The 21,960-nt window shown below is 37.9% G+C and overlaps 2 protein-coding genes across 2 annotated transcripts in view; both read right to left on the reverse strand.

Moving 5' to 3' along the window:
* SEC61A2 (SEC61 translocon subunit alpha 2) overlaps window positions 1-10,888 on the reverse strand; it is a 37,026-nt gene extending 26,138 nt beyond the window's left edge. Inside the window, exons 1-2 of the mRNA XM_044679669.1 lie at window positions 10,816-10,888; window positions 4,472-4,539 (exon numbers count right to left, since the gene is read on the reverse strand). Of these exons, the coding sequence (XP_044535604.1) occupies window positions 4,472-4,539; window positions 10,816-10,822 (75 nt within the window). The 5' untranslated portion in view covers window positions 10,823-10,888. The remainder of the gene's footprint in view (window positions 1-4,471; window positions 4,540-10,815) is intronic.
* Window positions 10,889-15,117: 4,229 nt separating this feature from the next.
* The window catches only part of DHTKD1 (dehydrogenase E1 and transketolase domain containing 1), a 65,361-nt gene continuing 58,518 nt past the window's right edge, over window positions 15,118-21,960 (reverse strand). Inside the window, exons 15-17 of the mRNA XM_044677576.1 lie at window positions 21,188-21,357; window positions 18,714-18,799; window positions 15,118-17,611 (exon numbers count right to left, since the gene is read on the reverse strand). Of these exons, the coding sequence (XP_044533511.1) occupies window positions 17,510-17,611; window positions 18,714-18,799; window positions 21,188-21,357 (358 nt within the window). The 3' untranslated portion in view covers window positions 15,118-17,509. The remainder of the gene's footprint in view (window positions 17,612-18,713; window positions 18,800-21,187; window positions 21,358-21,960) is intronic.

Here is a 21,960-nt window from a genome sequence, read left to right on the forward strand (position 1 = left end):
AAGAGGTTATAATCCCAGTCTGATTAGACCACATTTGGAATGTTAAATTCAGTCCTGAACATTTTTCAACAAGGAAATTGGCAGGTAGACAATATCCAGAGTAGGCCAACCATAATGAAGAAAGATATTAAGAGCATTCTATATGAGGACTGATTGAAGCAACAAGGGAGGTTTAACCCAGGAAAAGAAGCTTAAGAGAAGACTGGGGAGGAGGGGAAGGAGAGGGAAGAATACAAAGGAAGGCCATGAAAGCTTATCTTCAAATGTTTAAAAGGTTATCACATGGAAGATGGATTATACTTATTTTGCCTGGCCCCAGATGGCAGAACTAGGAGCAATAGGTGGAAGTTACAAAAATAATTTTAGGTTTATGTACAATAAAACATTTCCTAACAATAAGAGCTATCTTAAAGATATATACCACCTTGAAATGCAATGGAAATTTCCCATCCTTCCAGGTCTTTTGAACAAAGGCTGCATAAGTATGTTACAGAGTACATACAGAATATGGGTTTGAAATGATTAAGCTTATACCTGCTAAAGTCCCTTTCAAATCTGAGGTCCTGTAATATTGATTACAACCTCTCTTGTAGAAGATCATTAAGAGTTGTTTTAGCCTAGAAATTCATTATCTTATACAGAATCCTATAATGAGTTTGACTTTTTCGCTTAGCTAGTCCTCAGAGAAGAGTCACATAATTGGAATAGTAGATCCATACTCAGAGCCTTCTGTGCTTGGTAGGACCTGCTAGGGCTGTGGATTCACTGCCATAATCTACAGGAGTTTAGGGTCTACCAAAATGTTCACAGCAAGCCTTTCTGTGGTAGTGAAGAACTATTTTATAAAAGTAGGTGTTCATCAATTGTAGAATGGTTTAAAAAACTATGCTATATGAAAATCATAATGTGGAGTAAGAAATTATGTTCAGAGAAACAAAAGAACCAGATGACTAACTGATGCAATGTAAAACAAGTATAAACAAGACAATATATAGATATCTAGATATACATAATAACTACAATGTAAGTGAAAATATCACTAAAATAAAGTTAGACTTTAAAGTAACTGAAAAAATTAAAGTCTCAAAGAACAATGAAATATAGCTTCCCCTTTGTGGCAGAGGTAAAAGGACTTCTCAGGAAGCATACTGTACATATTGTCAGGTGTGGTCATCTACTGGCTGTTTTAAGATTAATTTTTTTTCTTTGTCACAAGAGAGTTTTGGGGAAAATGGGTAAATGAAAAGGTTCTGATATAAAGACATGAAATATCCTGTATTAAAAACAGAAACATACTCAAGGTCATCTTTATGACAAAATGAGGCACTGGAATAGAACTTCAGTGAAAGCTCTAAACATAAAATCTGTTTTCTGTAATTACCATAAATACAAAACCAAAACATAATTAATAAAAAAAATAATAAATTTAATAGATAAAACTACACTGTAAAATAAATATTAAGTTTGCTTATGGCTTTATCCCTTTTTATACTTAAATATGTTTGTCTCTGTTCTCAATACTTGGACTAAAAAAGTACTTGGACAAATACACATAGTGTGGACTACTGATCACTGTGCACCCCACTTTGGGGTTTGAAAATTATTTTCATCATTTATTTTTGTAAAATAACACAATCTAAAAGAGCATTGAAGTAGGAATCTTTGGAGTCTAGTCCAAGTGCTATCATTAAAAACCTCCATTTCTTAAGGAAATTAGACTAGACTCTCAAATTTCTTTATGTTCTATGATTCTAATGTTTATAATTTTTTTAATCTGCTCACTGCGATGGCCATTATTTTTTGATCAACTTTATAAAAATTCTATTTGTTATCTTTTGCCAGTTATTTGTTCTGACTTCTCTTAACCCTAGTAATCCTTATGCTTTTATTTTAATTGATCCTTCCATCCCATTTATAGAAGAAATCCTACCACGCATTTAAATTAATAAGGCCTTCCAAATTCTAGCTATTTATAATTTTCCCAAATCCTTTAATATTTCCTTACTAATTTTTGGACAGTGAATCAAAATTCATCTTTTTCTATCTCAGGCTTAACTTTTCCTCATACTTCAAAATGGATACTATTATAACATACAATGCTTTATTATTATTTAAATAAAGAAAGCCAAAGCCAACAGTCATCTATGTAAATATTATAATGCTATAATTTAGGATCATATGCCAGTTCTTTTCTCCATCTATTTTTAATTAACAGCAATTATAATCATTACCATTGCATATGTAACAATGGAACTGAAAAATTTCAAGATTACACTTTCCTTTTTTTTGCTTATTTATTTTAAAAATATTTTTCTGGGGGGCAGCTGGATGGCTCAGTGGATTGAGAGCCAGGCCTAGAGACAGGAGGTCCTAGGTTCGAATCTGGCCTCAGACACTTCCTAGCTGTGTGACCCTGGGCAAGTCACTTAACCCCCATTGCCTAGCCCTGTAACAAATAAAATTAATATAGATATGTATAAAAGATATTAGGGTTTAAAATAAATTTAAAAAATATATATTTTTCTGGGGCAGCTGGGTAGCTCAGTGGATTGAGAGTCCGGTCTAGAGACGGGAGGTCCTAGGTTCAAATCCAACCTCAAGACACTTCCCAGCTGTGTGACCCTGAGCAAGTCAATTGACCCCCATTGCCCACCCTTACCACTCTTCCACCTATGAGCCAATACACAGAAGTCAAGGGTTTAAAAAAATATATATTTTTCTGTGGTTACATGATTCATGTTCTCTCCCTCCCCTCTACCAACCCCTCTCCAGGAGCTGACAATCAATTCCACTGGGTTATACATGTATTATTCCATATCTATTTCCATATTACTCATTTTTCTAATAGAGTAAGGATTAAATTTTCCAAATAAATTATATGTATATATATATGTGCATATATATATATANTTTAAAAAATATATATTTTTCTGGGGCAGCTGGGTAGCTCAGTGGATTGAGAGTCCGGTCTAGAGACGGGAGGTCCTAGGTTCAAATCCAACCTCAAGACACTTCCCAGCTGTGTGACCCTGAGCAAGTCAATTGACCCCCATTGCCCACCCTTACCACTCTTCCACCTATGAGCCAATACACAGAAGTCAAGGGTTTAAAAAAATATATATTTTTCTGTGGTTACATGATTCATGTTCTCTCCCTCCCCTCTACCAACCCCTCTCCAGGAGCTGACAATCAATTCCACTGGGTTATACATGTATTATTCCATATCTATTTCCATATTACTCATTTTTCTAATAGAGTAAGGATTAAATTTTCCAAATAAATTATATGTATATATATATATGTGCATATATATATATATAATATAAATTATTTTCCAAATAATTATAGGAACATCAATCTGCTGAACTAATTTCTACTTTTCAAGTCCTGAAAATATAGCAAGTTTCATCAACTTAACTATTAAGCTCAGCCATTATAGGTTACATACCAGTTGAGAATCATAAATTTCTAAGCTCCAGCTATTTTTGCATATAACCATTATTATTTTAGTGTTTTGTTCAAAATTCTTTAAACCAGTGATGGGCAAACTACAGCCCGCAGGCCAGATGTGGCCCCCTGAAATGTTCTATACGGCTGGGGGAACATTACTTCTAATCCGACGAATACAATGGGTAGGATACAATACAATGAAACTTCAAGAGTTGCCTTAGAAACAGACTGGCAGATGAGCGGTTCCTTTCCTTTGGCCCCCTCTTTAAAAAGTTTGCCCATCACTGCTTTAAACCAAACATAATCATAACAAGATAAAAATAACTTACCATAGTTTTTCTTCATGGGAAAACCAAAGCAGGATGAATAAATATATACAGGCTAGATCTAGTGGTATATATCTGTAATACCTGCTATTGGGGAGGCTGAGGCTGGTGAATAGTTTGAAATTAGGGGTTCTGGGCTACAGTGGGCTAGCTGCTCAGGCATCCATGCAAATTCGAATGCCAGTATGGTGAGACCCTAAGAGCAAGGTAGCCATCAGCTGCCTAAAGAGAGGTAAACCAGCCCAGGATGGAAATGGAGCAGGTCAATCAACAGTGGGATTGGTCCTGTGAGTGGCCACTACAATTCCAGCCTGGGTGAGAGAGGGAGACTTGATCTCAGGGGAAAAAAGAACAGGCATTTAAATAGTAAGTGTATATTGCTGAATGCTAACTGATAGGTACACCAAAGGACAAGGCTTCATTTAATTCTCACAAAAATATTATGGTTTTAAATAAAACGTAATAGCTTTAAAAATCACAAGATAAACTTCCTAGACTTGTAAAAATTAGTCTCCACTTCAACTTTTTTTCTGAGTGGAAGATGAACTGATAATTTTGGAGACTAGTGCTATCAAGGTTAAATTAAACTAGGGCAAACAGTAGCGCAAAATAAGAAAAAAAAAAGAATACTAGCCAATAGCTTAAAAAATTGGGACAAGACGACAAATATCCCTCAGCCAAGAGAGTATACTTACCTTCCTTTCAGGTTTCTGAATTTCTGGTAAAACTGCACAGAAGGGTTTTATAACTTCTAAAAATTTAACTGTTGAAAAGAAAAGAATGACTATGAGCATAATATATAGCTTTACAATATCTTCCAGTATTTTCAAACAGCAGCTATTAGTTTGGCACACAATCAAATGTAAGCATTCTCTAAATTGGAATGTCAAAGGTTTGCATCTTTCTTCTACCAACAGTTCATAATTATTTCCGACTTACAATTTAATGCCTGAATCTGCCCCCAAATACAGCAACCAAAAACCATCTGTCTTTTTTTTACTTTGGCTTATCACTGAAACAAAATGTGAGCTATTATTAACATGGTCTAGAACTTAAAGTGAAGTTAACAAAAGGCTTTCTGTTCAACTGCCCCTCCAATATAAATGCAGAGGTAGTAATTTAGATATTAGAAGCAGAAAAATGTATATGCAATTCTATGCTGCTTTTTTCACTTCCATTTTAAAAATGGCATGAAATCTGACAAAAACAATTCTAAACTTGGGCAGAGACTTTTTCCATTTATACACTAAAGGCCCTGGGCACATTTTGACTATTCTCAGGGGAAAAGATAATTAAATGAAATTGGTTTTGTACAGTACCTTCAGGCATTATTGCTGCTTACAAATCTAAGCATTAGCTAATGAAATGAAATCACTTTCACCACAGCCAAAACTAAGCTTTACAGCATTTTGTAGTTTTTCTAGAATAACTCACGAACAGGCATATTAGAAATATTAGCTAGTTGCTACTATAATGACAGCTGAGAAATTATCAGCATGACTGATGTTTAAATAAGTAGGCAGAGTCATGTTTCCAAGATGCTAGTAGAGTTATTAATAATGGTCCTTCTACTATTCTTTTAAAAGGTTTTTGTTTCAATTTTGACCAAAGGTTTGGTGCCAGTACTCCCAAAGATAGTTTTATAAGGACCGAAAGTGTCTGTTTCAATTTACCTTTTCTTTCAACAGAAAATTATGAGACTAAAAGTGATTATGTTCAGGCATACCGACTTTCAAAATCTTAGATGAGAATACATGTCATTCTGCATAAATCTCTTTGTTTGTTATATATGATGGCCAGAGTAAACCTAAATGCCTTCCTTCCACTAACCAGGTGCCAATTCTTGTTCTACCCCACCATCTCTCTCATCTGTCACCTCCTCTCTAATCCCACAGTGAGTAGACTAAGTGGCCCAATGGAAAGAGCACTGGACTTGGAGGTCAGGAAGACTTAAATTCAAATCCAGCTTTGGACACTTATCAGCTGTGTGACATCAGTCAAGACACTTGTCTATCTCAGCTTCCTTATATGTAAAATGGATATAATAGCACCTACCTCCCATGGTCGTTATGACAATCAAGTGAGGTATCTGTAAGAACACTTTGCAAAGCTTAAAGTTCTACCTAAGTATTATTATTATTATTATTATTATTATTATTATTATACAGCCCCCACTCTCTTTCAGAACCTCTTCCCTCCTCATTTTGACAACTGAAATAGGTTCCTAACTGGTTTCCCAGTTTCTTCCTTTACCAATTAATCTTCCACATAGCTACCAAAACAGCCTTCCTAAGAAACAGGAGGTCTGAATATGGTACTCTCCTGCTCAAAAACAAAACAAAACAAAACAAACAAAAAATCTCTTACCTTTTGTCTTAGAATCAATACTGTATATTGGTTCCAAGACAGATGAGCAGGAAGGGCTAGGCAATGAGGGTTAAATGACTTGACCCGTATCACACAGCTAGGAAGTATCTGAAGCTAAATAAAAGGAAACTTTCCCTTCAATTTTGTCAGAGATGTATCTACCATATTGCCTACTGGTAAATAAAAATGCCAGCCTCATAGTAAACATCCTCAGTCAAGTTATTTTTTAAAAAATTAAAGCTCTAAATCCTTAAAAAAATCTGCCCTAAATTATTCTATCATTCTCTCAAGCCAACATCTTTCTCTGCTCTCTCTTACAAACTCCTAGAAAAAGCTGTCTAAACATACTACTTTTTCTCAACTGAAACCACTCTCTCTCAGGTTACCAAAGTTACTAATTGACAAATGTGATAGTCTTTCTCAATCCCTGTTTTTTTAGCCTTCTCTGCAGAATTTGATTCTCCAGACCACCAGTCCTTCTCAGTATCCTCTTGCCAATGAGTTTTATGACAATGATTTCATGGAACTCCTCTAGCTGCTCTTTATTGGATCATCATCCATAACTCACATCTTAGGTATAGGGATATCCTAGGCCCTCTTCTCTCCTGGGTTCACCTATTTTGTTTCTTCAGAAGACTAATGGATATATATTTCATGTGACTCTCCTAAACTCTAATCATACACTGAAAACTGCCCAGAGGACAATTCCATCTGGAAAGATTATGAATTGAACCTATGACTTAACTGAAATAATGGCTTCTCAAATGAGGAAATTCCTTCTACCAATATACTGTCTCTGCAACTTACTGTCTCTGACATCCACCTTGAACAGTTGTCAAACTTATGGGCTACATGCCACCCACCAAACTTCTAAATTGTGGCCTGAACCAGATTAAAACATAAATAGGACATGTTTAACAAAACAACAAACATAATGTAAATAATGGAACTTGGGGTAAATTTGTGGTTTTCTAAGTCAATATGAAACCAAAAATATTAATTTCTGTTAAAGTTTGACACCAATGACCTAGAGCATGGTTAAGTAATCAGCTCGTGGTCATAGAATCTGGATGTTTCTGAGGTGGAACTTGAACTCGGATCTTCCTGGTCTGGGCTTGGTTTCTATCCAATTTTTGACATTTACAATAAAATGTCTAAAATTGAAATAATTATCTATCTGAACCCTATCATCTTCCTATCTTCCCATTTTTGTTGATGGCAACCTTGGAACTATTCTCAACTCTTCCACCTCTTCATAATCCCCCAATATCCAATCTGTTGCCAAGTCTTATCAATTCCATTTCTAAAATAACTCTGATCTTTTTCCTTATCTCTACTTACACAAGCAACCATCCTAGTACAAGTCCTCATCATCTCTTCCCTGGATTAAGTAACAGCCTCCTAACTGGTCTTTCCCCTGTCCCATCCACCATTCACAAAGGTGCCAAAATTATCTTCTTAAAACACAGACCCAGGGGGCAGCTGGGTAGCTCAGTGGATTGAGAGTCAGGCCTAGTGATGGGAAATCCTAGGTTCAAATCCGGCCTCAAGACATTTCCCAGCTGTGTGACCCTGAACAAGTCACTTGACCCCCATTGCCCACCCTTACCACTCTTCCACCTAGGAGCCAATACACAGAAGTTAAGGGTTTAAAAAACAAAACAAAACAAACAAACAAACAAAAAAATACAGACCCTTTTACTTCCGGATTCAAGAAGCTTCAGTGGGTCCCAATTACCTCTGAGATAAATACTAACTCTTCTGTTTGGCAGCTAAAGTTTCTCACAGTCAGGCTCCAGACTACCTTCCCAGCCTTACTGAATGTCACTCTTTCATGTACTTTATGTCCCAGCCAAGCTGGCCTACTTGCTCTTTCTCATATACAACATTCCATCCCCCATCTGCGTGTGCCTTTGCACAAGTTATATACCCCACGGCTGAGATATACTGCCTCTACCTCAATAAATCTCTAGCTTCCTTCAGGACTAGTACAAGTGCTACTTTCTACAAGAAGTGTAGTTGGACCCACCAGTTGACATATTACTTTATATATCCCCTCCAGCCATATTACTTTGTATTTATGAATCTTTGCTCACGATGTTTCCCTGCAACAGAATCTTAAGTTGCAGGGTAGAAACTGTTGGATTTTTCTGTCTCTTTATGCTCAGTACTGAGCCTTATACCTGGTACACAGCAAATGCCAAATATTTACTGAATGAATCTCAACAAGCCTGAAAAAAAAACAGAATTATTTTCTGTTTTACTTATAATCCCTTCACCCCAAAGGGTTGAGGTATGCTCAAATAGGGTATCACTAGAGTTTATCCACACATATACTTCAAGGACTTGAAATATGAAGTCATTGTGAACACTATTCACTTGTCTTCCAAGTATGTAGAAAGGAAGGAAAAACAAGAATTCAGGGAAAGGAAAAGAAAAAGTTTAAAGGTGGTGTGGGTATCTAGTTAGTTGTCAGTGATAATATGCTATGCAGGAGAAAGGCTTAGCCTCTCTCATTCTGAAACCTATTTTTCATTTTGCTCTTGCGATCCAACCTATTTCTTCCCATATGATGCAAAAATAGCAATTACAGAAGACTACAAAAGTCTTAAGAGGCTGTATCTCTTACATCTATGAAATTAAGTATAAGAGGGAATGGAATTTAATGAGGAAAATAATAATGTAAATCAAACCCTCTCCTCAATAAAATAAAACTTGTCGGAGTGAAGAAGTCAGGAAATACAACTTTTTTTTTTCTTGCAGAGGTGAGAGGGAAGGGAAATTATGAGTGCAGAAAGCAATATATACTAAGAAATGTAGCAGCTATGTTGGCTATTTTTGCTTGTTTCTACATAACAAGGAAAGCCTCAATAGTGGGGGATAAACATGAATAGAGTAAGCATGATATAAAAGAAAAATTATCAATAAAATGTTAATTTTAAAGATGGATTTAAGAATTTATCTGAATAAATTACTAAAAGAGCTGGTATCTAAAAGAGAATAGTACTAAAATCTCCTTCTTGCTACACATTTTTAAGTGAGGCACTAATATCTGGAGATAACTGAAGCAAAATTTTCTAAGAATGCTCAATCCAAAGAGGGGGACTCTCAAATGTCTATTGTAATAATTCAATTCTAAAATGTACAGAAATATGGGAAGCCTTAATAACTATAATTTCCCATCTGGGCTTTGGAATCTGTAATCTCTTAATAAATTTTATTTTGTGTATGCCATAAAAACATTCCGTAGTCAAGAATTAAATATCACTGGGCAATAGTTTTTCATACAAATTTCCAAGCACAATCTTGAAATTTTATAACACTTACTACTTATTGGTAGAGGAGCTTGTTAAGTTCTCAGAAGAGAAAATGTTTGTTACCCAGGCATCATTTTGGGCTATTTACCTAAGATGTAAATGTGAACCATGTTAAATCTTTAAAGTGTTCCTTTACATTGGAAAAAAAAAATTGAGAACCTGTTTGGAAAACCACCCATATGTGCATTCCTTTTCACATATCCAAATTACTTAGCACCTGTGTACAACTCTGTAAGGCATAAATATATATTCATTCTATTGTCACCTATTTATTAGGATATGTTTGTTCCATCTTCCTTACACGCTTACAATTTATAACAAAAATTAAGTAAAGTCTGCTAGTGGATGCACCATTCAATCACTCACAAGTTAAATACTTAGTATTTAGTTTTCACTCTGAGGGAGATAAAAAAGTATATAAAAGGCGGTAGGGGACTGATAGGTGGCACAATGGATAGAGAACCAAACCGGGAGATGGAAGATCCTGGGTTTAAATCTGGCCTTTGACATTTCTTAGTTGGGTGACCCTGGGCAAGTCATATAACACTCACTGCCTAGCCCTTACTGCTCTTCTGCCTAGGAACAAATACATAGTATCGTTATGTAAGTTAGGTAAGGGTTAAAAAAAAGTATATTAAACATAGGACCTAATATCAATTATGGCAACACTAAGTAAATATTTTCGCTTTAGAAATAACTTCATTATGCCTCTTTTCCCCAATCTAATTTCATGTCGCCTGAGGATATAAAAATGAATTGAGGAGCTTTACACCCACTAATATGTCAACTGATATACCTGCTGCTAAGCAGCAGAAAGAAATGGTCACAGAGTTAGAATTCTAGCCTCTTATATTTTTTTCCATTCCTTTGTACCTAAACCCCAATCTGGGTCCTGAACCCCAACCCTCAGAACAACCAGTCCACAACGCCCCCTGCCCGTGTCAGTGCCACGGGGCCCTCCTCCAGTCCTGGCTATCCTCTTCTCCAGACCGAGGCCACCACCGCCCCTCTGTGCTTCCTTCCCCAGTCGGCTCCTCCGGGCCTGGGCCCTTCGACTGCTGTCCTCAGACCACGGCTCCCTTCCAGTCTCCTGGCACCCGCCACCCCAGTCCTCTGCAGGAGGGGGATGGCCGAGGCCCAGAAGAGTCATCCTGCACTGCTGGCATCACCCGACACGCCTCCCCAGATAATCCCGCCCCGTCGCGACCGTAAGCCCGGGAGAACCCATCGGCGGGCGTGGGGCTGGGGTCGGCTGGCCGTGCCTCCATCGGCACAGCACATTCTGAGCCGGGCCTGGCTGTCCCAAAGCCACGGACCCAGCTGCGCGGAGGCACTCTCGTGGGGCCTGTACTCACTGCCCATGGCGGCGGAGGCGGTGGCTGGGAGCACCCAGCGGAGACGAGCGGCCTCCCGGCGCGGTCTTCCTCCTCCGCCGGTCCCACAGCTTCGGCCTCAGATCTCGCCTAGCTCGGACCGAGGGAGATCCGTGCCGGCCCCACCTACTCGTCGCCGCCCCGCCCCCCCAGCCGATAGGCCTTGCTCCGTCACGTGACACGACCTGCCTCCCCCGCCTCCTCGGACCCGCCCATTTTTAAAGGGGCAGGTAGTGATTGGCTACGGACTCCGGCCAGCACCACCACCACTTCTGGCAACTGCCTTTGTCGCCTCTCCAATTGCCATGGTCACCGTCGGTAATTAGAGAGTTTTCAGACCAACTCTCATCTCGCACGCTCCCAGCCCCACCTCTTCTTCAGATCAGATATCTTCTCCTCCTAAATAGGGGCAGCGTGCGCTCTGCTTTTCTTGATTTGCTCGTAAGATGTTGCAGCCTCCGTAGTAGATGACTCTGGCTTGCTTAGTTACAGCGTTTTGGTCAGGCACCTGTGGGACGCCCTGACCGAGGAAGGACCTGAAACTTACCCCTCACCCCCACCTCCGTCAGAGCCAGCGGAGGGGTCAGAGGTCACGGGACTTGACTTTGAATTTGTGGGTTGGTAGTGGCTGGAAGGTTCTCATTTTTCCAAAGATGGAAAAACAAAAAAGGCCGGGAGTGGGTTGTTAGAGGGGAGGGGAGGTCGGGCAGGGGTGGTTGGGATCAGAATTTAGTCTGGCAAAGGGGTATTAACCTACAAGATATGAAAAAGAAAAATGGCTACACTCTTGATGGTCCACCTGCCCCTCTTGGCCCCACCTCCTGCATTGACTAGGGCAGGACCCGTTCTGGGGGATGGGAGCACCGTCAGGGAGCAGAGGGTGAGCCAAGCCATCATTTTTTAATGTTAATTTTGTCTCTAAATTTGTTGTAAACCTCCTTGAGCTCTTTTTATTTTGGGGGGCTGGGGAGTCTCCCCTACAGCCCCCCTACTGACCTACCATCACTATAAGTCTATAAGCTCTTATGAAGTGCCTACTGTATGTCAGGTACTGTGTGCTAAGTTTAAAAAAATAAGAGCAAAAGACAGCTCCTGTTCTCAAGGAGCCCATTATCTAATGGGGAGAGCTAAGTGCAAACAATCATGGACAATAAACATGATAAAGACAGAAAAACTGGAGACTATCTTGGGCCCTGGAATTGAGGGGGCGGGGGGGGGGGGCGGGGCTGGGAAAGACCTTGCAGAAAATGCACTTGAAGGAAACAATGGAAGCCAGGAGAAAGAGGGAGTGAGTTTCAAATATGGAAGGGGGGAACAGCTCTTTGTGGTGTCAAAGGATTGGAAATTGTGAGGAAGCCCATCAATTGGAGAATGACTGAACAAGTTGTGATATATGATTGTGATGGAATACTCTCATGTTATTAAGAAATGAGGAGCAAGATATTGACAAACTTGAATGAACTGATGCAAAGGGAAGTGAGCAGAACTAGAACATTGTACCTAGTAACACCAATATTATACAATGATCAGCCATGAATGACTTAGTTATTCTCAGCAATAGAGATAAGACAATTCTGAATGACTTATGGTTGAAAAATGCTATCTCCCTCCAGAAAAATAAATTATGGAGTCTGAATGCACATTGAAGCATATGGTTTTTTTTTACTTTGGGGGAGGTTGAAGTGGGGGGTTTGGTTTGTGTTTTCTTTCACAACATGACTAATATGGAAATGTTTTGCATGACTGCACACATAACATGCCAAATTGCTTGCCTTCTTAGTGAAGGGAGAAGAAAGGGAAGAAAAGAATTTGGAACTCAAAAATAATTTTTAATTTTAAAAATAAGTTTTACATGCAACTGGAAAAAAATGCCTAGAATTGGATGATAGAGTGTCTTATGGTAGGAACAGCAAGGAGGCCAGTGCCACTAGTGTTTGTATGTTAGGGACAAGAAAGATGAGGTGGGTAAGGTATAAAAAGACTAGAAAGGTAGGAAGGGGCATGTTATAAAGGACTTTTGAAACTCAAAAAGAGGATTTTATACCGGATCCTGAAGGTAATAGATAGCCACCAGAGTTTATTAATAAAAGGGTAACATAGTCAGGTAGAAGGGTAAATTGGGCAGCTAGGTGGTACAGTAGATAGAGGACCAGGTCTGGAGTCAGAAGACCCGAGTTCCCTTCTAGCTTCATACTATAGCTGTGTGACACTGGGCAAATTACTTAATCCTGTTTGCTTCAGTTTTTTCATCTGTCAAATGAGCTGGAGAAGGAAATGGCAAATCACTCCAGTTCCTTGCCAAGAAGACTGCAAATGGGATCATAAAGAATCAGGCATAAACAACATAGACCTGGGCCCAATTTTTTCCTATCAGGATGTTCTCCTTTCCTACTCTTTAGCACTACAAACTGCTACTAGCTATATGACCTCTCTCTCCATGTTTAATTCTCACATCCCTTAAAACCTATTCTAACTACTACTTCCTTCAGGAAGCTTCCAGACCAATCCTTGAATCTACAAAAGGACATTGCCATTGCCACTCTTAAGCACTCGCCATGAATTATTTTGTACCCTAATGGTGTATCATATCCTTCTCTTGGACTATAATATGATCCATGAGGGGAGAGATCAATTGTCCTCTAAAAATTTTATTAATAATAGCTCACATTTACATGGGGATTTAAGGGTTACAAAAGTACTTTATATACATGATCTCATTTTATCTTCCTAACAATTCTGTGAGACAAGTGCAATTATCTTTGTAAGGAAACTGAAGGGTCAGAGGAGTTAATTGATTTGTCTGAGGTCAATTGCCTACTGATTTATCTAAGGCTGAATTTGATCTAGGTATTTGATTTAGGACTCTTCTGGGCTATGCACACAAAAGATACATACATGTGTGATGCATTAATCAGACCAGGTTCTGGGAGAAAAAGGAGAGCCTTCTCCTCAGACAGCATTGCTCCCAGACTATGACTGCAGAAGTAAGGCCACAGCTTCAGGTTCCTGTGAAAAGCCTACTCTTTTTTTCTTTGCTGGTGATCCCAACCTGAATTCTGTTACTTTGATGAGAGACAGCTAGCAGAGACTGCAACAAAATAGTGGAAAGGGCTTCAAGAGTGATAAAAACATATGATATACTTTTTCCTCAATTATACTCTATAGGAAAGGGGCCTCAGCTCAAAGCTGCAGCCAGATTCTGAAACACTAAATTCTCTTTGTGAATCACCAATCACCAATAACAAAATGTTAGGGTTTGTCTTCAGCAAACCAACTGAATAATGTTACTTTCTACTGAAACAATACTTACAAACACTGAAAAAAGTGTAAGAAAACTTGTCCTAGGACTGAATGTTTCCTGCAAGTAAAATAGGCATCCTAGCATTATTCCCTCATTACATTTAGGAATACCAAGCACAACACTTGGAACAGAATAGATGTTTAATGATAATACTAGCTGATAGCTTGAAATAGCTTTATGAAGTTACTGAGAAGATCCCCAGCTAGATATCTAGTTAACTAAAGGCATACTTACCTATGCCTCTGAAATATTCCATCCTTGAGAAGGGAATTACAAGATTGTTAAATTTCCAATTGGTACAAATACTATCACTGAAAATATTTCTAGAAATGGGCTAAAAACCTAAAATGATGTCATTGTCAATAGCAGTAACACACATTTAGATTTTAAAAAAAGATTTAATTTGATTATCAAGTACAAGGTACTTTGGAAAAGAAAGTACTCCTGTGTAATTGAGAGCTAGATCAGAGAGCAAAGAGAAGATAGAAAAGCAGTTAAAATATTATGATAAAAATTGGTAGTTCCTCACATTAAGAAAACTGGATTTGTGAAAAGCTACTCAGAAAGCAGACAGCTTAGGGAATAATTAGCAGGTAATTGTGCACATTATTTTAAAAATTCTTTAAAAGCCCTTACAAAAGTACTGATATTGTTATCTACCTCCAGAGAAAGAACTGGAGTCTGAATGCAGACTGAAGCATACTTTTTTAAACTTTATTTTTCTTGTTTGTTTGTTTTTTAATCTGTTTTCATTTACAATTCGGCTAATTTGGAATTATGTTTTGCATGACTGCACATGTATGATCTATATCAAATTGCATTGCTTCTCAATGAAGAGGTAGGGGAAGAGGCCTGGAGAGAATTTAGAACTCAAAATTTTTTTAAAATAAAAATTGTTGTGTCATGTAATTAGAAAAAATGTAATGAGCCTTTACAGGTTTTAGGTATCCTTGTGACAAATAATCAAAAATAATACCAGTATCTTAAGTAAAAGATGTGATTTTATTCATATCTAAGTATTTTCATAGTTGTGAACTCACACTTTTTTTCATTTGCCGAACATAACAGTTTTGGTAAACAGCTTTATTAAATTCTGCAAGTCAAACAGTTCTTTATGTTTTCCCCAAAACCCCAGAGGCTAGATGTAACCAATCTTAATACTTTCTGGGCAAATTTGGATTTTCTTTCAACACATACATGAATACCTGTGAGATTGGGAATGAGCAAGATAGATTATTTTAAGTATTTTTGAATTTATTTAAAAGTCTTCCCATATCTATGAAGAAAATAAAATAAATGTTAATTAACCAGAAACATTTTATTTGAAACTCTTTGGACATTTCTTTCCTGCATGCACATCCAACACATAATTGGAAGTGAGCAATATCAAGATGACAAAAGAAAAAAATGAGTTGTTATCTTTCACAGTAAAAATTATGGAGGAGTAAAATGAAGAGGAGGAAATTATTAATTTGTAAAATCAAAATTTGGAAAAGAGGCTTAAGAAGGTGGCTTGATTTGGTCATGTTCATAGTTTAAATAAGCTATATTATTCTTTGATTTCCAGGATTCCCTGTTGCTCAAAAAACTGCAGAGGTTTGAAAAGATTAGACTGTGTTACAACTTTAATTTTCTCCAGTTAAAATTGGAACTCAGTAATAACAAGTCTCACCTTACACTGACTGACCTTTGAAATTTTAGCAATTTATGCCTGGCACAGTTCTTTCTTTTCACAGAGATGGAACATTAAGGAGTAAATGAATAAAAGGAAACTTAATGTTACTATTGTATATAATACTTAGATCAGCACACATGCTTATTGCCACTGTATGCTGCAAAAAACAGTTAGTGATAAACCAGTTGCCAAAGCAGGAGAAGCTGATAAGCAAATTCACTTATATGCAATAAAAAGTGTGTGTGTGTGTGTGTGTGGAGGGGAAGCACAGATAGGTCTTTTTCATCTTTCCATTACCTCTGGCTTACCCTTGGGGATGACAACAGTGAAGGTGCAGATACTCAGGCATGGTGGAAACTTCCTGTTATAAAATGGGTTTGTAACTGGTTGAGCTACACTGGCCCAAACCTACTTAGTTAAGCCTCTAATACAAGATATCATTTCAGAACTCTTCCATGGGGACAGTGACCTCTAATAGTCCCTGAGAATCTTGGATCGGGAAGTTTCCTGTGTCAGAGAAGATAGTGCTTCTCATATACCCCCAAATAGCCACCATTCCCTCATGAATGGCTCCTAAAGGGAAGAGCCAGAATACTAAACTCTTAGTAGTTCTCCAAAAACTATAATGACTGTTTATAAAGGCAATTTGAAAGAAAGAAAGGATTCTCAGATAAGAGGCTCTAGGTCATTTTCCAAGAAGCACCCAAATCTCACCTAACTGAAAAGCAACATCACTGTAGCTTACAGATCACAAACCCTTTCATTAAAGACTGGACGAGTGAAGCACCCTAATCTTTTAAGAACATACATTAGGAATGACCTAGCAATCTTAAAGCACTTGGTGAAACATTTTTAAAAATAGCTTTAATAGAAAGCATCCCAGATTCTAATACATCCTGGAATCCAAAATTTTTAGTAGTCAGAAGAATTGTGGGAAGGAAGAAAGGCAAAAACCAATGCAACTAGGGTAGGCTTAATGTAACAAGGAGAACTGAGATGATACAAACTGTAACTCACACATGAAAACATTTCATTTGTAAAATCTAGAAAAATGTAAAGGCAGCTTGGCAGAGGATCGAGTGCTGGTCTTGCAGTCAGGAAGACAGGAGTTCAAATGCTGTCTCTCAAACTTATTGGCTGTAGTCCCGATCAGCATCAGCCAGTATGTGAGAAACTAAACAAGGCATCTCAGAAAGTCTCAGCACAGTTGTAAGCTATTAAAGCTTAATAGTTTAAGGCATTAAAGCTTCAAACTGCACTGAGCCTTTGGAGACACCCTATATATCTCAAATAACTCCCTTTGACTTTTCTGGTAAGTCACAGATTTAATCTGTTAAGGCCTCTGTTGGTGGAAAAAGTTTTCAGATTAGAAATACTGATGAAATCACAGATCCTTTGTGCATTCATACCCAGAATACTAGAGTAAAAGTAGTCAGGAAACAATCTGGAAAACTGCCTCAATTCTATACCTTGCTTCCACAGCATAGCCCTGGCCAAATAGTATAACAACTGTAAACAAATTAAATATTCAGAAAAAGTTCATATGTAAGCTTCTCCAGCCTGTTTCCTCTATTGGCAATTAGCTGTCCTTGGAAGGTCCCACTTCTTGGAAAATAACAGCCTGGGAGTTCTAATTAAATTAGATACAGAGGCCTTTCTTTTTAAGATAGTTTCTGCTGGCATTTCTTCAGAGAGAGACCTCAAGCAAAGGTCTTGGTGAGGATCTCTTCCTGTTGCTGCTGGTGTATGGTTCCAATTCCTACAGCTGGTACTGGTAAAGGAGGTCGGCTCACCAAACGGAGCTGTGATGAGAATGGGGGAATATCATATTTTAGTGTTATTTATATATACACACATATATATACATACTTATATGCACACACATATATACATACATGTGACATATTTTACTTAAATTATAGCAGACTCAAATATGGATCATGGCTAAAGAATAGATTATAGATAAGCTGTTTCAAGGTTAATTTTATGTGGTGTGAATTTTTAAGTTGGCAATGTTAATTATTAGTTGTTTTTAGTTGTTTAGAGAAGGCTTTCTATTTTGACTTTAGCTGCTGACAAAGAACTGTTTTGAATCTGGTTCAAGTTTGGTTCCCCTTAAATTTCACACCATACTTAAAAACACGTGTGCTAATTGCACTAACCAGGCTAGAAACCTTTTAACAATGTATAATCAGAACAGGTTGAAAAGCACAATTTGGAGATTTCTAATTTCCCTCATGTAGAATATACTTGCTGTAGTTTGGTCATATGTGCCAGCCTTAAAGACAACCCTGGAGGAGAAAATGCTGATCTCCCAATCTCTCTGCTGTAAAAACCCAGAGAAGTTAAGCACAGTTTATAACACATCTTCTATCATTCAGGTCACCTAGAACACTTTGCTCTTAGAATGCTCAGGAACCCTATTTCTGGGTCAAGAAATCCTGAGCAATCAAATAATAGAAGCAGAAGAGACAAGGTGTGAGGGACATGCTGCTTTTATACACACACATATAGCTTGATAAATGACTGTACTCCTCTCTTCTGAAAGAATGATTAGTTTGTGTGAATTTTTTTTTTTGGAGGCTCAGATCCTATGAGGGAATTTCTAAGGAGGAAACTCCCAGTACCAGTACAGACTGGCCTCTGTTCTGCACCTTTAGAAAGCTGCCAGCAGCAAGGAAAGATTAAGTACTTTGTCTAGGGCCACACATAACCAGGAGGGGTTAGGGGTACGATTTAAAGCCAGGTCTTCTTGACTTCAAGGTCAGCTATCTATAATACTATGTTGCTTCTTTGAAAGTGTGAATATGCACATTAAGAAATAGAGTTAAACAGCAAGTAAGGATTAAGTTTCTTTCTAGATAAAAATGCAAAGCAAAATAAAATAAAATTTAAAAGTCTTACCTTGCAGGCCAGCTGTTTTTCAAATCTTGGGGAGATAAAAAACCAGGGACCCATATTCTGTGGCTCTTCTTGGCTCCAAATAAAATCTGCAATGGAAAGAACTTCTCATCAACTCACCATGTATACAAATATGCATCCCTTTCCAAAATGATATGGTATGGTTTGTCCTGAAGAGTTAACCTTAGCCCCTCTGTCAACTAGAGCTACCAAACCTTTTCTTTTTCTTTTCTTTTTTTTTTTCAATACTGTGTATTAGTTCGAAGACAGAAGAGTGGTAAAGGCTAGGCAATGGGAGTTAAGTGACTTGCCCAAGGTCACACAGTTAGAAAGTGTCTGCAACCAAATTTGAACCCAGGACCTCCCATCTCTGGGCCTGGCTCTCAATCCACTGAGCCACCTAGCTGCCCCCCAAGTTTTTTCTTGACATGTTTCTCAGGTAATTGAGTATCCATTTAATCATCAATGCTTATTTTAATAATTTTTTAGTGGAAACCTATGTAAAATGTATTATTTACTTCTTAAAGTATACACCTTCTTAAAGGGAATGTACTGGACATCATTTGTTCATCTTTTGCTAACTTGGTCTCCATTACAAACATCATTGTAAGAAAGAGTGATGTCCTTAGGGGCTATGAAAGACTACTGGCCCCTCTCTTAAATGATCTGTTACACTATGTAGGACGGTTGGGCCCTCAACAAAAATAGGGGTGTTTGGAAGGAGGGAAGGTTTAAGTAAGAAAATGAGTTTTGGACACATTGACTTTGAGATGCCTTTAAGAAATCTGGCTAAAGATGTCAATGAGGATTAGATTTCAGGAATGCAATGAAGGCTGGCTATACAGATGTGGGGATCATCTCAGTAGAGAGAATAATTGAAGCTGTAGAAGTTAATGATTACCAAAAGAGTGAAAAAGTCAAGAAGGAGGCCCATGAAAAGCCTTGGAAGGATGCCCATGGTATGAGAGGGATGACACAGAAAAGGAAAATGAGCAGGAGGGTTCAGACAGGGAGGATGACAGACAGGTGAGAGCAGTGCCATGGAAGCTGAGGGAGAAAAGTACCCAAGAGGAAGAGATCGGTAGAGTAAAATGCTGCCGGCAGATCCTGCAGAATACAGGACTTTGATGACTTTTTCTAGAGAATTGAGGGTATAAGAGAAAGAAGAGACATAGGCTAACATTTTGTAGATTTTCAGACAGAGTGGCATCATGGATAGGGGGGCAGTCTTAGAGTCAGGAACACTTGTATTCAAGTACTGCCTCTCTGGAACAGATTGGCAGTGTGAGTCTAAACAAGTCATTTAACCTCTTAGAATACGGCACAATGTTTTATGAACAAAAGCTGCAAAAGAGCTAGTGTGCTGATAGAAGGAGTTCCTTCATTGGCAGTTGCATATACAATTACATGTCAAGTCCAGACCAAAAAAGGGAAAAAAAGGCGATAGTCTGAAGGAGTAGTAGTGCCACTTTTTTAATGGGTCAGAGCAATGTGGGTATGGTTTGCAGGCAGCACAGAAGGATCCAGGAGATAAGAAAATATTGAAAGTGAAGGGAAAAGGAGAGTAGCAAAAGGGCAACCTCCTGGAAATGATAAGAAAGGAGGCGATTTAAAGTGGGGAGGTTGGCCTTGGCAAGGAGAAGGGTCATCAGAGACTGTATATAGCAAAGAAGAGAATTCTGAACAATGTAATGGAGTTTTGTGAAAGAGGCTAGGTAAAAAAGAGGGCATTTGTGGCAAAGAGGATCTTTTTCTTAGTAAAGTAGGAGATAAAGATCTCTGCTGAAAGGGAGTGGGAAGGAGGATGGTGTGGGAGGCCTGAGGAAAAAATGGAAGATCTGGAACAGCCACTGGAGGGTGTGTGTTAGAGGCAAAGTGTTATTATGTTTTAAGTCTACTGCCACCATGTCACAAATATAGGAGAGGTGTAGCCATAATCTAAGCTTAGTATTTCAAAAAAGTAAGTTTTCCAAAGAAGAAAAATATAGGATTTATCACTTGTTTATATATGTGATTTGGAGTTTTGGTTTTAAAAGATCACTTTATTACAAAAATGAATAATATGGAAATAGGTTGTGAGTGATAATACATGTACAATCCAGTGGAATTGCTTGTCAGCTTGGGGGGGGGGGAAGAGGGGAGGAGAGAACATGAATCTTGTATCCATGGAAAAATACTTTAAAAATAAACACATTTTTTAATTTTTTTAAAAAAAAGCAAGTTTTCAGGATAGGTGGGATGTTACTATGCTTAAAATCTCCATGATAGCACTGGCAAATAGAATTTAAGTGGCAAATAGAAAGTTTTTTCTGTCATCTTTGGAATCTAGTCATCCAGGAAATACATGGGAGACATCCTAGAGAGATTAATCTTCATTTTAACCCCAAAATAAGGGGGCACTAAGTGGCAGATAGGGCAAAGAAAGTAACTTGAAGTCAGGTAGCTCTTCCTGCAAATCTGCTCCCAAGATCCTTTACCTTTGGCATTTTTGTATTTGTTCAACTCTTGCTGTAAGGCTTCCAGTGGGAAAGGGCAGAGTTCTTCTATTCGGATGATAGCACAGTTGTCTTTCTTCTCTCCCAAATTTTCTCTTTGTTTCATGAGAGCATAGAAGTGTTTGCCAGAGCAGAAAACTATGCTCTTAACACTGTTGGGCAAAGGTGGGGAGAGAAGAGCACAGAAATAAAAATCTTTTTCTTTATATATATATACATATACACACTATATACATATATATGTAAATATATATGCATATACACACGTAATTTACCTAAATTTTATTGGTTTTTGTGAAGTGTATTAATACTATTTGTTTTGACACAGCAGATACTTCCTTAAAACACCAAAGAAATACCCTCTACAAAATATACTTTCCCCACAAAACAGTTTATCTGTTGTTAACAGCTAGGAGGGCCACGTCCCTTGCCTTTAACAGTTTGGTATTAATATTAAAGGTTAGTGCAGAACGTTACCATCTCCCCAAACTGACTTGATTAATATTATGGTAGTCATTGTGTACATTTCTGTTATGTTTTTAATTGAGAAATTCTTCCAGCAATTTAAGATTTACTATAGATGAGATTCTTTTAGGATAACTTCCAATATCTGTTGTTTGGAAATAATTACTTACAGATTGTCTTTTGCAAGGAATTGTGAGTTCCTTGAAGGCAGGGCCTTTCTTTGAATCTTTAGCTCTTAATATAGTGACTGGCACATTATAAATACTGAATAAATGCTTGTTAACCAACTG

The sequence above is a fragment of the Gracilinanus agilis genome, chromosome 5 (assembly GCF_016433145.1).
Source record: "Gracilinanus agilis isolate LMUSP501 chromosome 5, AgileGrace, whole genome shotgun sequence".
NCBI classification, from domain to species: domain Eukaryota; kingdom Metazoa; phylum Chordata; class Mammalia; order Didelphimorphia; family Didelphidae; genus Gracilinanus; species Gracilinanus agilis.